The sequence below is a fragment of the Chiloscyllium plagiosum genome, unplaced genomic scaffold, assembly GCF_037043375.1.
Source record: "Chiloscyllium plagiosum isolate Xiang-an unplaced genomic scaffold, Cpla_swu_hap1 HiC_scaffold_22, whole genome shotgun sequence".
NCBI lineage: Eukaryota > Metazoa > Chordata > Chondrichthyes > Orectolobiformes > Hemiscylliidae > Chiloscyllium > Chiloscyllium plagiosum.
Genome location: NW_028270160.1, coordinates 50731475 through 50745189, shown reverse-complemented (window position 1 = coordinate 50745189; position 13715 = coordinate 50731475). Strand labels below are relative to the sequence as shown.

The window sequence follows — 13715 nt, the reverse complement described above, 5'->3', positions numbered from 1 at the left end:
CAATGTGGCCTCGCCCCTTGTTGACCTATCTACATATTGTGTCAGGAAATCCTCCTGCACACACTGGACAAAAACTGACCCATCTAAAGTACTTGAACTATTGTGTTTCCAGTCAATATTTGGAAAGTTAAAGGCCCCCATAACTACCCTGTTACTTTTGCTTCTATCCAGAATTATCTTTGCTATCCTTTCCTCTACATTTCTGGAACTTGTTGGAGGCCTATAAAATCTCCTTTCCTGTTTCTAACCTCAGCCCATATTACCTCAGTAGATGAGTCCTCATCAAACGTCCTTTCTGCCCCCGTGATACTGTCCTTAACTAATAATGTCACACCTCTCCTCTTTTAGCACCTTCCTTGTTCTTACTGAAACATCTAAACTCTGGAACCTGCAACAACCATTCCTGTCCCTGCTCTATCCATATCTCCAAAATGGCCACAACATTGAAGTCCCAGGTGCCAACCCTGCTGCAAGTTCACCACCTTATTCTGGATGCTCTGTATGCATCAGGAATGGAAAATGATTGAAACTGGTAATGAGTTGCTGTACAGTACTTGGAAGACTAGAATACTATGGGCAGAAGTCATGCTTCAACAATGTACAGCCCTGCCTAAATCACACCTGGAGCAATATGTTCAGTTCCAGCCACCATATTTTTGGAAGGATGCATTAACCTTAGAAACAATGCAGCAAAGTTTTACCAGAATGACATTTGAACTCAAAGAATTAAATCATGAGGAGCTATCACACAACTTAGGATCACATATCTTCAATGCTAGATAAATTAGAAGTGATTTTATTGAACTTCACAAGATATTAACAGGATCATGCTCCTGCTACATGGGATTCCTCGCACTTGGGGATATTACTGCCAGGAACTTTAAGAGGAGAGTTGGGAAATATTTCAAATGGCTGATGTAAATTTGGAATGGTTTTTCACAAGCAGCTGATTCTGGGCCAGTTGTTAGTAATAAGTTTGAGGTTGTTGGTTTTAAGCTACCTACAGTATGAAGAAATACTGTGCAATGACACACATATGGAGTTAAATCACAAATCGGCCATGATCTGATTGAATGACAGGAGCATACCTATGGGGTTAAATGGCCTTGGCCTGCTGCCAATGAAACACAGTATGACTTTAGCCCTTTAATGTATCAGCTTGTGTAGCCAAGTCCAAGCTCAAGAAAAATGTTACTTTTTTACCTTTAGTTTACCGACACTTATCACATGCTGTGCATGATCTTCTTTTTCATTTGGATATACTCTGCTTCCTATTGAACATGCTCTGTGTCCAGCTATACATTAATACCATTTGTGCATCAAGTTATAAGTTAATAAATAAACGTAATATATTAAACAGGTAAATTACAGGTACCCAGCACAACAGATCATTTGTTAGAATCACAGACTGTCCTCCTATGGTGTTAAAGCTCAGGATTCTTCTCCAGTCATCTCACCAGAATGCTTATCCCAGAGATACAACAAAACAATCCCATAGAGTCTCTGGCCAGCTCACAAATTCCAATTTGCTTCAAACTTGCCTTCAAACTGATAATCAAGGTAATTCCATTCATCATTTTTTGAAGACAACTCATTCAAACTTGTATCTCAAATTTCCACAACAAAATGAACATTTGCAATACTGAAAGAGTGATACTGTTTCTCTGTCGAAATGGACCTTGTTGTGCACCCTGGCTTGGCTTGCCATGCACCCTGGCTCCAAGGTTGGCCACAGCATGAACGATCTTGCCTCACTGCCCTCATTGCCTGTCCCACAGAGATACTTTTGACTTTGTCTATCCACATCATATTGGTCCTTCCTGTGCCTGCTGTATTTTCAGGTGCTGTGCCTTGCAAGACCTCTTTCTCCAAACACTAGTCAAACCACCCTCGAAGGTAGAAGACAGAGGGTGGAGGTGGAGGGTTGTTTCTCAGGCTGGAGGCCTGTGACCAGTGGAGTGCCACAAGGATTGGTGCTGGGTCCACTACTTTTCGTCATTTATACAGAAGATTTGGATGTGAACATAAGAGGTATAGTTAATAAGTTTGCAGATGACACCAAAATTGGAGGTGTAGAGGACAGCGAGGAAGGTTACCTCAGATTACAACGTGATCTTGATCAGATGGGCCAATGGACTGAGGAGTGGCAGATGGAGTTTAATTTAAATAAATGCAAGGTTTTGTATTTTGGGAAAGCAAATCTTAGTAGGACCTATACACTTAATGGTAAGGTCCTATGGAGTGTTGCTGAACAGAGAGACCTTGGCGTGGAGGTTCATGGCTCCTTGAAAGTAGAGTCGCAGGTAGATAGGATAATGAAGGCGGCATTTAATATTTTTCCTTTATTGGTCAGAGTATTGAGTATAGGAGTTGGGAGGTCATGTTGCAGCTGTACAGGACATTGGTTAGGCCACTTTTGGAATATTGCATGCAATTCTGGTCTCTTTCCTATCGGAAGGATGTTGTGAAACTTGAAAGGGTTCAGAAAAGACTTACAAGGATGTTGCCAGGGTTGGAGGATTTGAGCTATAGGGAGAGTTTGAAAAGGCTGGGGCTGTTGTCCCTGAGCATTGGAGGCTGAGGGGCGACCTTATAGAGGTTTATAAAATCATGAGGGGCATGGATAGGGTAAATAGACAAGGTCTCTTCCCTGGGGTGGGCAAGTCCAGAACTAGAGGGCATAGGCTTACGGTGAGAGGGGAAAGATATAAAAGAGACCTAAGTGGCAACTTTTTAATGTAGAGGGTGGTGTGTGTATGGAATGAGCTGCCAGAGGAAGTTATGAAGGCTGGTACAATTGCAACATTTAAAAAGCATCTGGATGGGTATATGGATAGGAAGGGTTTGGAGGGATATGAGCCGGGTGCTGGCAAGTGGGACTAGATTAGGTTGGAATATCTGATCAGCTTTGACGAGTTGCTCCTAAGGGTCTGTTTCCGTGCTGTCCATCTCTATGACAGTTGCTGAAGGTTTTTAAAGAATCCTGGGCATTAAAATCATTTCAGATTATGACACCAGAGATCCCAAATGTTACAGGAAAAACACATCTGGCATGTAATCTATAGAAACTGAAAGCACAATTATTATTGCATTTTAAATCCTTTTAGTGAAAGAATTTCAAGAGCAAATGAATTTTTCTTGGGTTTCCCACTTGGGAATAAAGATTCTCCCAAAGTTTGTATATCCTTTGAGGAGCTATGAACTCCATCAATATATTGAATGGACCTGAACAGTCTAAGATCAGTGACCACCCCAAATAGGTTCAACAAGATGTGGAAATAATGTACCTGAGAATGCCAATGCCATGTCCATCTAGATCCACCATTTTGAGTAGGACCAGTTCTTTATCTGTATTTGATTTGTACCTATATAAATGATAACATTTAATTAAGTCAATAAACAGACCACTTTTGATATTTATTTGATTTATTTCATTCTCTATCTAAACTTTCATTCATTTCACTCAAAACAAGGCAACAAAATGAAAAGATGCTGCTTCCCCCCTTATTGTAAATCACAAACAACTGCAAGCTAATTTCTAAGCACATTGAATCTCAAGACTTGTTCAATAATAGATCTCAGTGAATACTCTAGTCAATTTTTATAGATGCGCCATCGAGAGCATTCTGTCTGGATGTATCATTACCTAGTACAGCAACTGTACCCTTCAAGATCGGAGGCAGTTACAGAGAGTGGTGAACTCAGCCCGGACAATCGCCCATCTACCAGGCCCGCTGTCAAGGAAAGGCCGCCAGCATTCTCAAAGATCCATCCCACTCTGGCAATGTTTTTCTACAACCTCTACCATCGGGGAGAAGGTACAGAAGCCTGAACACACGCACCAGCCAGTTTTGGAACAGTTTCTACCCTACTGTTGTTAGAATACTGAATGGACTCTCAAACTCTTAACATTTACCTGTACCTGTGTTTTTGTTTTTGCCGCTGTTCACCTATTATTTACTATCTATGCTACTTAACTATGTGATCTGCCTATATTGCTCGCAAGACAAAGCTTTTCACTGTGCCTTGGTACAAGTGACAATAAATTCACTTCAATTCAATTCGGTAAAGGGAAATTCTCATTTTATTTGGGAGAACCTGTTCATAATTCATGCAATTTCCAATTATGTCGGGCTCTTGAACATCTAAAGATACTGATAAGAATGCAAGCTTTTAAGAAGCAGACGGAGAGGGGGAGAATGACCTTTCAAATGCAAAAGGATTTGGAATGTAGTTCTGAGAAATTCATAGTTAGTAGTGGAGCATACTGCAGGTAGCAATGGACAGAGAGAGAAATAGATGGTCCAAGCTATCCAAGATTTCTCTCCAAAAGCTGGTGTGCTTCCAAGTAAACCTGTTGGACTATAACCTGTTGTTGCGTGATTTTTAACTTTGCACACCCCAGTCCAACACCAGCAGCTCCAAATCAAGATTTTTCTGGGCAGGTTGCAGCAAGGCTATGGAATAACCTAATGATGAAGACCTTTGAACTGATCTGCAGGGATATTTGATGCTGTGGAAGTGATCAATGTATTGGAAAGTTTCCATGAGAAGGCACAGGCCGTAGGTTAATTACAGAAAATCCATTATTCCTCCAGGAGGTGATAAATTACCCTGATGATCCTGAGGACTGTACCATGCAGTGCTAAAGGAGAGTTTCTTATCACGCTGAAACACACCATCAATTATTTTTGGATAAAAGCAAATTACTGCGGATGCTGGAATCTGAAACCAAAAGAGAAAATGCTGGAAAATCTCAGCAGGTGTAAGGAGAGAAAAGAGCTGATTTTTTGAGTCTAACTGACCCTTTGTCAAAGCTCCTTTTCAGAAACTTGGGCTCGTCCGGGACAAAGGGTCAGTTAGACTCAAAACATCAGCTCTTTTCTCTCCTTACCGATGCTGCCAGACCTGCTGAGATTTTCCAGCATTTTCTCTTTTGGTGTCATTATTTCTGTAGTGCAGTGACTTTATTAAACATCACAACCATCCTGTGTCAGCAGCTTCCCACAGGCCCAGGAACAGGAAAGGCAGATTGACATTCATACAGCGTTTTTCATGACCTCTGAATGTTCCAAAGTACTTTCCAGTCACTGAAATTCTTTTGAAGTTTTATCCTCGTTGTGGTGCAGGTAAACAGAATGCTTTCAAGCTTTAGCCAAAGTTTTATGCTCAGGTCATGGAAGAGATTTGAAATCACAAACTCGGAATCAAAACTGAGAGTGCTATTGACTGAACCATGGCTAAAAGAATGTGTGTATATACCAATTATGAAGGCAAAAGTTACTGCTATTTTCTTTTAAATCATGTAAGATGCGTCTGTAATTCGGGTAACTTCTGGAGACTCAACTGTCTCCATCTACAGTCGAAAAGTGTGGCGCTGGAAAAGCACAGCAGGTCGGGCAGCATCTGAGGAGCAGGAGAGTCAACATTTCAGGCATAAGCCCTTCATCAGGAATGTCTCCATCTCCAGTCTATGTCATAGATTATCACAAAAAATACATCCTGGGCTCCAATGCAAACAATTAGAATATACACGCGCTTCAATTATTATACTTTCTAAAATAACTGGCATAATAGAGAAATAGAACATCTTGTTTTGGTGAAATGGGTTCAGTTAGTAAATACAGAAGTTGTTTTGATCTTCAGGTAGAATGTGCAGCTACGTGTGAGATGGGGCTATGGTCTGTGGTGTCAGTAATGGCAGTGATAGGCAAGGGATCATGGAATAAAGAAACAACTCAAAGCAAAAGTGAAAATGATTTGATGTATTCAGCTGTTGGTGTCAATTTTGGTCTTGTACAGACATTTTAAAAATAACCTATACATTTTAAAACCACGAACATAAATATGATTTAAATGGATCAAAGCTGCAGAACAGAAGGAGTTAGGTGTCCTCATGCATCAACCACAAAAACCTAGTGCCAAAGTTCAGTTCATAATAAGGACTTTGCAACCTTTATTTCAAAGGGAACAGAGTATAAAATTGGGGAAGTCTTGCTAAAACTTTACAAGCACTGGTCAGACCGTAAGTAAAGTACAGCTTTGATTCTCTTAATTAAGGAAAGATATACTGGCATTATTGACAGTCCAGAAAAGGTTCACTATGCTCATCTTGGGTTTGGACAGACTTTCTCTTGAGGAGAGGTTGAGTATCTTGGGTGTGTACTTATTAGAGTTTACAAGAACAATAAGGAACCTTATTGAAATGTATAAGATTCTTAGGGATGTTGACATAATAGATGTTGAGAGATTGTTTCCCATTCTGGGAATCTGGGAACAGAGGGTAATAATCTCAGAGTATCGGGTCACCCATTTAAAGCAGGGATGGAGAGAATTTTTCTCTCGCCAATGATAGTGAATCTGTGCAATTTCTTACCACACTACCACATTTCTTCAGTTTAATCTATCTAGACTGTACACGACTTTAAATATTTCAAGAGGTGTCCTCTCAAACTTCTTTTCTACAAGGTAGTCAGTATCAACTTGCATCTTCAGCACTGAAATTCCTCATCCTGGAATCGTTCTGCGCTGTCTCTAGTGCTTTCACAAGTTTCCTAAAGTTTAGTGCATATGATTTAAGATGTAACGCTCCAGCTGGGGTCTAAGTAGTGTCTTGTACAAGTTCAACATTACCACCTTGCCCATGCACAGGAATAGTTTAGTTGGGAAATCTAGTCAGCATTGACGAGTTTGCCTGAAGGGTCTGTATCAGTGCAGTACAACTCTAAGACACCCTCTATCCCTATTAACAAAGCTTAGAATACTGTATGCTTTATTAGCTGTTCTTTCAATTTGTCCTTCCAATTTTAACAACTTTCAATGGTTATGGAAATTCATTTCAATAGAAAATCTGTAAGCCAGCTTAATAGATAACTAAATAAACTCAAGCACTATTTACTAATTGACCTGGCATTACCATTGCTGTGGTTACACTATTTGCTTTGCTTTCACTTCTCATATAGACTTGCTGATTACTTGTCAAGCCCAAAATATTTAGTTGATTCTTATTTCCATTGGGTACCTGGCTCGTTCTCCTTGTGGATTCTGTAAGTAAGAATAGGGGCTTCTGTTTATGTTGCTGCCTTCCACTTCTCCCTTATTTATAAATATTCTTCCTGCTTTCATGTTCTTGTGTGCAATATCAATGCTCTGAGGAAATAGGAATTGAAAAAGACAGATGCAAAGCATATTAATGCAGCAAAGATCCAAATTCGTCCAACCACATCATTTGAAGCAAATATATAACATTTTGGAAAAAAAAAAATCCACAGTATTCAAAAACAATGATTGTTCCGGTGACCTCCACATTTGAAAGTTTTAATTTCAGACAGGCACCAAGAGGTGTTTAAAACCAAAGGGCAATTTGGTCCAAATTGTTCTCATATACCTCAGGCGCTTCTGATTAGAAGATGGGAGGTATTAATGAATCAACTCTGTGTTGGTGACTTTTCTTGACTGGAATAAATATTAGGGGAAGGAGGCAATTCATATTTGGGAATACACCACTTTTTAAAACTAAATTGATTCCATACAATTTCATTCATCAGACCAAATAGCTTAAAACATCTTTTGTCAAGAAAAACGACTGTAATTTTATATCTAAAGTAATGTGGTATTACATTATTTGAAATTCAAATGACTAAGAGCAGGAAATGGTCTTTAGACTCAGTAAGCTTTCTCCATTTCACATAAAATCAAATAAAGCAATAAGCTTTCTATTATCTAAGAAGCACATTTTCCAATTTACTTCTGTCATCATTTATCAAAGTGATGATAGCAGTGGGTAATTAAGGAAAGTTTCCATTGAAAATGTATTAAGTTACATTATATTTTTGGAAATTTCATCTCAGAAACATTACCTTCTTAAATAGAAGGCAGAGCAAAATGGTTGCTGTCATAAACTACCCAGAAGGTAACATAACGTGAGACACATGTGTCATGCTTCATCAGGTGACACAGCACCCACAGGGTTTAAATAAAAGCTACACTCACAGAAAACAGCCCAACTTAAATTGAGACAATAGGTATAGATATTGGAACTTGATTTTGGTCAAATACACAAAACATTCAACCCAATGTAGACATTTTGTATGTTACATTTTTCCATGGGCTTGATTGACATTTTGTCTCATATGTAAATTTCCTCTTCTCTATCTTCTGTTTGGAGAGAGAGAGAAGAAGAAAGAGAGAAGGAGGAAGAGAGAGAAAAAAGAAGAAATGAAATCTGTAGAACTTAGCATTACTTCAGGATATTCTGAAGCATTTCATAGTCTTTTGAAGAGGAGGCATCATTGCAATTTTGGAAACATGGCAGCCCCCTTGCACACAACGAGGTAGTGTCCTGTTATTCTGTTTTTAATCTGGTTTTGTGATGTTGTTTCAGAGATTAGCATTGAAGACCAGGGAAGGCCATTGAATTCTGCTGTGAGATCTTTCACCAAAGAAGGCAAATGAGTTTGCCATTTAGTCCTTCATTTGGCAGACAGCAAAACAAAATACATAGCATTCCTGCTGAACTGAAGTCTTGGTTATGTGCTCAAGCCTTTGCAGTAGAATCTGAATCCAGCCCCATTAGACTCAGAGGCCTGAAGGGCATGGGCCCAGATCAAATTATACTCTAGTCTCATGTAACAAATGTGACTGTCATTGTCTGTCTTCTGATGAGGAAGAACTATACTTCTAGTGTGGTTTCTTCACTTATGTACTTAATGGCCACTAAATGAGTTTGTCAGTTTATAACCTGAGACATCTTGCAGTGAATAATAGGTCTGTAGCCTTCAGAAGAGTACGTGAGGGCATATGATATAGTCATAAAGAGACAGGAAGTGAAGTCATAAGGACTTCCTATTTGATTCTTGTTCTCTTACTTTGGTATTGACTGAGATAAGACATAGCCAGCCTGATAGGGAGCAAGAGCTCATCTGATCCAATAACTGGGGTTAAAACTCCAAATGGTAACCATTGTTACTAAAAAGAAGACAACCCTTCTTGAATGATAAATCATTAAATTAGATCATTAGAAACCTTCTCAGTTGGAATTACATTATTCAGAGCCATACCTGATTAATTTAGAACGTGATACTGAACATTAATCTGCTGAAATAATAACAGTCTAATACACATCCAGAACATGTGGGAATCTGAAATACATTGATTGCACGCACATTGAGGATAAAGGAAGTGGGACATGTGAAAACTGTTCGGTTACCATTATACTTGACTGGTTCAAACACCAACAACAAAAGGCTGGCCCATAGAAGACAGAGGATGGTAGTAAATGGAAAGTATTAAGCCTGGAGCTCGGTGACCAGTGGTGTTCCACTGGGATCAGTTCTGAGACCTCTGCTTTTTGTGATTTTTATAAATGACTTGGATGACGAAGTGGGAGGGTGGGTTAGTAAGTTTGCCGATGACACGAAGGTTGGTCGAGTTGTGGATAGTGTGGAGGGCTGTAGTAGGTTACAACAAGACTTTGACAGAATGCAGAGCTGGGCTGAGAAGTGACAGTTGGCGTTCAACCTGGAAAAGTGTGAAGTTTTGGAGGTCGAATTTGAATGCAGATTATAGGGTTAAAGGCAAGATTCTTGGCAGTGTGGAGGAGCAGAGGGATCTTGGGGTCCACAATCACTGATTCCTCAAAGTTGCCACCCAAGTTGATAGGGTTGTTAAGAAGGCGTTTGGTGTGTTGGCTTTCATGAGCAGAGGGATTGAGTTTAAGAGCCACGAGATTATGCTGTAGCTCGATAAAGCCATGGTTAGACCACACTTTGAATATTGTCTTCAGTTCTGGTCATCTCATTATAGGAAGGATGTGGAAGCTTTGGAGAGGATGCAAAGCAGATTTACCAGGATGCAGCCTGGACTTGAGGGCAGGTCTTATGAAGAAAGATTGAAGGAGCTATGGCTTTTCTCGTTGGAGCGAAGAAGGATGAGAGGTGACTTGATAGAGGTGTACCAGATGATGAGAGGCATAGATAGAATGGATAGTCAGAATGGAAATGGCTATTCAAAAGGAGGCATAATTTTAAGGTGATTGGAGGAAGGTTGAGGGGAGATATCAGACGTAGGCTCTTTACACAGAGAATGGTGGGTTTGTGGAGTGCACTGCCAACGGTGGTAGTAGAGTCATTAGAGACATTCAAGCGACTCTTGGATAGGCACATGGATGATAATACAATAAAGGGTATGTAGGTTACTTTGATCTTAGAATAGGATAATATATTGGCACAATATCAGGGGCCGAAGGGCCTGTACTGTGCTGTACTGTTTTATGTTCTAAAAGGCAATAAATCACTTGGAAACAATCACCAATTTGCAGTTCAAATGTCAAGAAACAGTTGTTAAATTTCCTTTGAAGAATTAGGAAGTTGGAGAGTTACAAGAGTTTGTTTGAAACTTAATCATCACTGAAGGAAGCATAAGATTTATCTGCTGCCTACATTGGAAACAGACACTGGTTAATAGTGTGACCCACTCACCTATTTTCAAGGTCATCTTATGTTGTTCCAGGTCGGAAAATTACATGCTCCAATCGTGGGGCCAATTGGTTCACATAATCTAGGCAAATACTTAAAGGAGGGAGTGTGCAATTTCTGAGAGGCCAACTTTTTGATGAGCTGTTAATCTGTTTCTCTGCTCAGATGAATGGAAAAGATCTGTGGCAGGACCTGATACCAAGAAGGGATGTCTTTACAAGCTTTGGTCCATAATCTTCCCTCAAACAACATTGGGCGGCACGGTGGCACAGTGGTTAGCACTGCTGCCTCACAGCGTCAGAGACCCGGGTTCAATTCCCGCCTCAGGCGACTGACTGTGTGGAGTTTGCACATTCTCCCCGTGTCTGCGTGGGTTTCCTCCGGGTGCTCCGGTTTCCTCCCACAATCCAAAAGATGTGCAGGTCAGGTGAATTGGCCATGCTAAATTGCCCATAGTGTTAGGTAAGGGGTAAATGTAGGGGTAGGGGTATGGGTGGGTTGCGCTTCGGCGGGGCGGTGTGGACTTGTTGGGCCGAAAGGCCTGTTTCCACACTGTAAGTAATCTAATCCAATCTAATGACAAACAGATTATATGATGATTTATCCATTTCCTGTTATGCTGTGTATAATTGCATTTTACTAATAGTGACAGCATTTCCAGAGTAGTCTATTGGCTGTGATAAATATTGGAATAATCTTCCTTTATCAGTGAACAACACAAAGGGAGTTTTGCCCTTATTTACATATGATCTACATTTTAGTTAATTCTTCAATATCCACTGGCTAATATAGTATTTGTACAAAATATTACACTTAAACACATAACCATTATTATATAGTAAAATACCTTTATTATGCCATGAATTAAGGCATTGATGGATGGTTTGATGTAACCTTTGCTTGTGATCAAACAGAGTGTGTACTGAAAGTAACCTGCAGGGCCAGAGTGGGTATGGGTCCCACTCAAGACAACATTGTCTTGCCTATAGAGATCTCCATATTTGCTCTTCAGTCTTTTTATAACCTAAAATAGATATATATAAAACAGTATTAGTTTGATGAAACTAAATTATCTTGATTAACATGTTGGTGATATAGTCTTGAACATAAAGGCAAATTAAGAATATACAGAACCGAGATGCTCATTTTTGGAATTGAAGTTATTAAGCACTAACAGTTGTCTATCTCGAGATTCCTATATTTTATCCATACAGACTGTCTGAATCACATAATATAAGGAGTGTGCTCATTTGGCTCACCACGGACATTACTTTTGGTAATACAAAACAGAAATACAGGTGGATAACTATATATTAACAAGCATGAAACATTTTTAATGTGGTGTAAACACACAATGCAGCTTTGCTCTTAGATTACAGTACAATGGAGAAAATGCCTTTCAACACTCAAGGCAGTAAGAAAAAGTGCCCTTTCAGACTGGTCAGCAAATAAAGGTCAACAATAGCCATGGGAAGAAAGAAATTCTGGGACACATTTGAAAATTCAAAGTGTTGTCCAAACTTAATACTCATTTAATGCAGTGAAACAATCAAGCAGATTGTACTACCCTTAGGGCAAGATGAAAATGAATGGAGCCTTTATGACATAAATAAATCCTGAACACAGTCCATGAAGATAACCAAGAAAACACGGTCAACCTGCAAATGGAAAAAAATTCAACGAAGCAGAGATTTAACTTCCAGCTTCCAGCTCAAAACAGCCTGCAATCCAGGGCCTGATCTGTAAAAAATGGGTGATTTGCAGACACCACTCAGGTCAGCAGCAACAGCCTGCAAATGTTTTTTTTTTGGCATTTCTGTTCCTCTTTGTTTTCCTGGGGATACTAAAATGGTTAATGACTGCTAGTTAGACCAACTAGATCGATAGAAAGGAAGAAAAAGCTGTCTGTCAGGATAAGTACACAAGTTAGTGCTTACCTCTAACCTGAGCTTCTGAGATACCATCCCAATGTCAGCAGTGACGAACACCACCCTCTTTGCTGTGCTAGGGTCTGCTACGATAAAAGCCCGACTGTACAGGCGAGTATGGAGTCCTGCAGCAGTTTGCTCTGGATTGGCATATCCCATCTACACATTGGCAAAAGCAAGTGTTTACATTGCAAATTACATGGGCCCTTCCTGATATCACATCAGCATTATACCAATGTACCCTTCTCATTATTAGCATTCAAGATTCGTCTGGTAGTTGGTATTGTCAGTGTGAAAAAGCAAGATTCGCATGTCAAGTATAGCACAGGTTTACAAAACGTTTCAATCAAGCTTCAAAGACATTTATTTTGTAAGATTTTCAGTCTTTGGGGAACTTGGTAGAACTTTGAATTGGATCTGTGTAATGTTTTTGTCCTTTACTGCAGTGGTGATGAATTCATGAGATGATCTATAACAGATTGAGAAGCCAGAGTGGGAAAAATACTTTTCTTTCTCATCCTTATAGGTGCTTTCATTTCAGTTTGACTCTTAAGCAGATGGCAATGTTGTTTCAAAAGCAATGTACCCAAGTGAAAAACATGTCCAGTCACACTCGTGAACACAAAACTAATCCGATTATGTGCATCTACAATGTTTATTAGATTCAGCAAATGGAAATGACAATTTCATGTCCACTTTATCCCAAAGCCACAGGATAATTGCATCAATCTCAAAAGCTGATTGTCTGGTTCAAGACCAGACTGATCTTTATCCTAAAGAACAGAGGCTGGGCAACAATTTTAAATCTGTGTATGCATGTGACACAAGAGTACTGATAAAAGGGGACTGTCTCCATGTGATCGTGGTGAATTTTTGTGGGAGCTGTTTCGAATAAAAACAGTGAAAGGGCAAAACTGTCTGACACAGTCAAGACTTTGCAAGGAGAGTTGAAACTTGGGCCTGTAGGCAAGGGTTGAGAATCGTAGAATTGCTACAGTGTGGAAGCAGGACATTTGGCCCATTGAGTCCACACCAACCCTCCGAAGAGAATCGCACACCCAGACTCAGCCCCCTACCCTATCCCTGCAACCCTGCATTACCCATATCTAATCCCCGTAGCCTGCACATCCCTGGACCATGGGCAATTTCGCCTGGTCAATCTACCTAACCTGCACATTTGGACTGTGGGAGGAAACTGGAGCACCCAGAGTAAACCCGCACTGACACAGGGAGAATGTGCAAACTCCACACAGACAGTCACTCGAGTGAGGATTCGAACCCAGGCTCCTGGCACTGAGGTAGCAGTACAAAC

The 13715-nt window shown here is 40.0% G+C and overlaps 1 protein-coding gene across 2 annotated transcripts in view; it reads right to left on the bottom strand.

Annotated features, from left to right (window-relative positions):
- Window positions 1-13715, bottom strand: part of asah2 (N-acylsphingosine amidohydrolase 2) — a 92987-nt gene that overhangs the window by 50905 nt on the left and 28367 nt on the right. For both annotated transcript variants that reach the window (XM_087999054.1, XM_043712370.2), the window contains 4 exons: window positions 12413-12562; window positions 11323-11499; window positions 7022-7149; window positions 3288-3365 (listed from right to left, as the gene is read on the bottom strand). In XM_087999054.1, the coding sequence (XP_087855180.1) occupies window positions 3288-3365; window positions 7022-7149; window positions 11323-11499; window positions 12413-12562 (533 nt within the window). The remainder of the gene's footprint in view (window positions 1-3287; window positions 3366-7021; window positions 7150-11322; window positions 11500-12412; window positions 12563-13715) is intronic.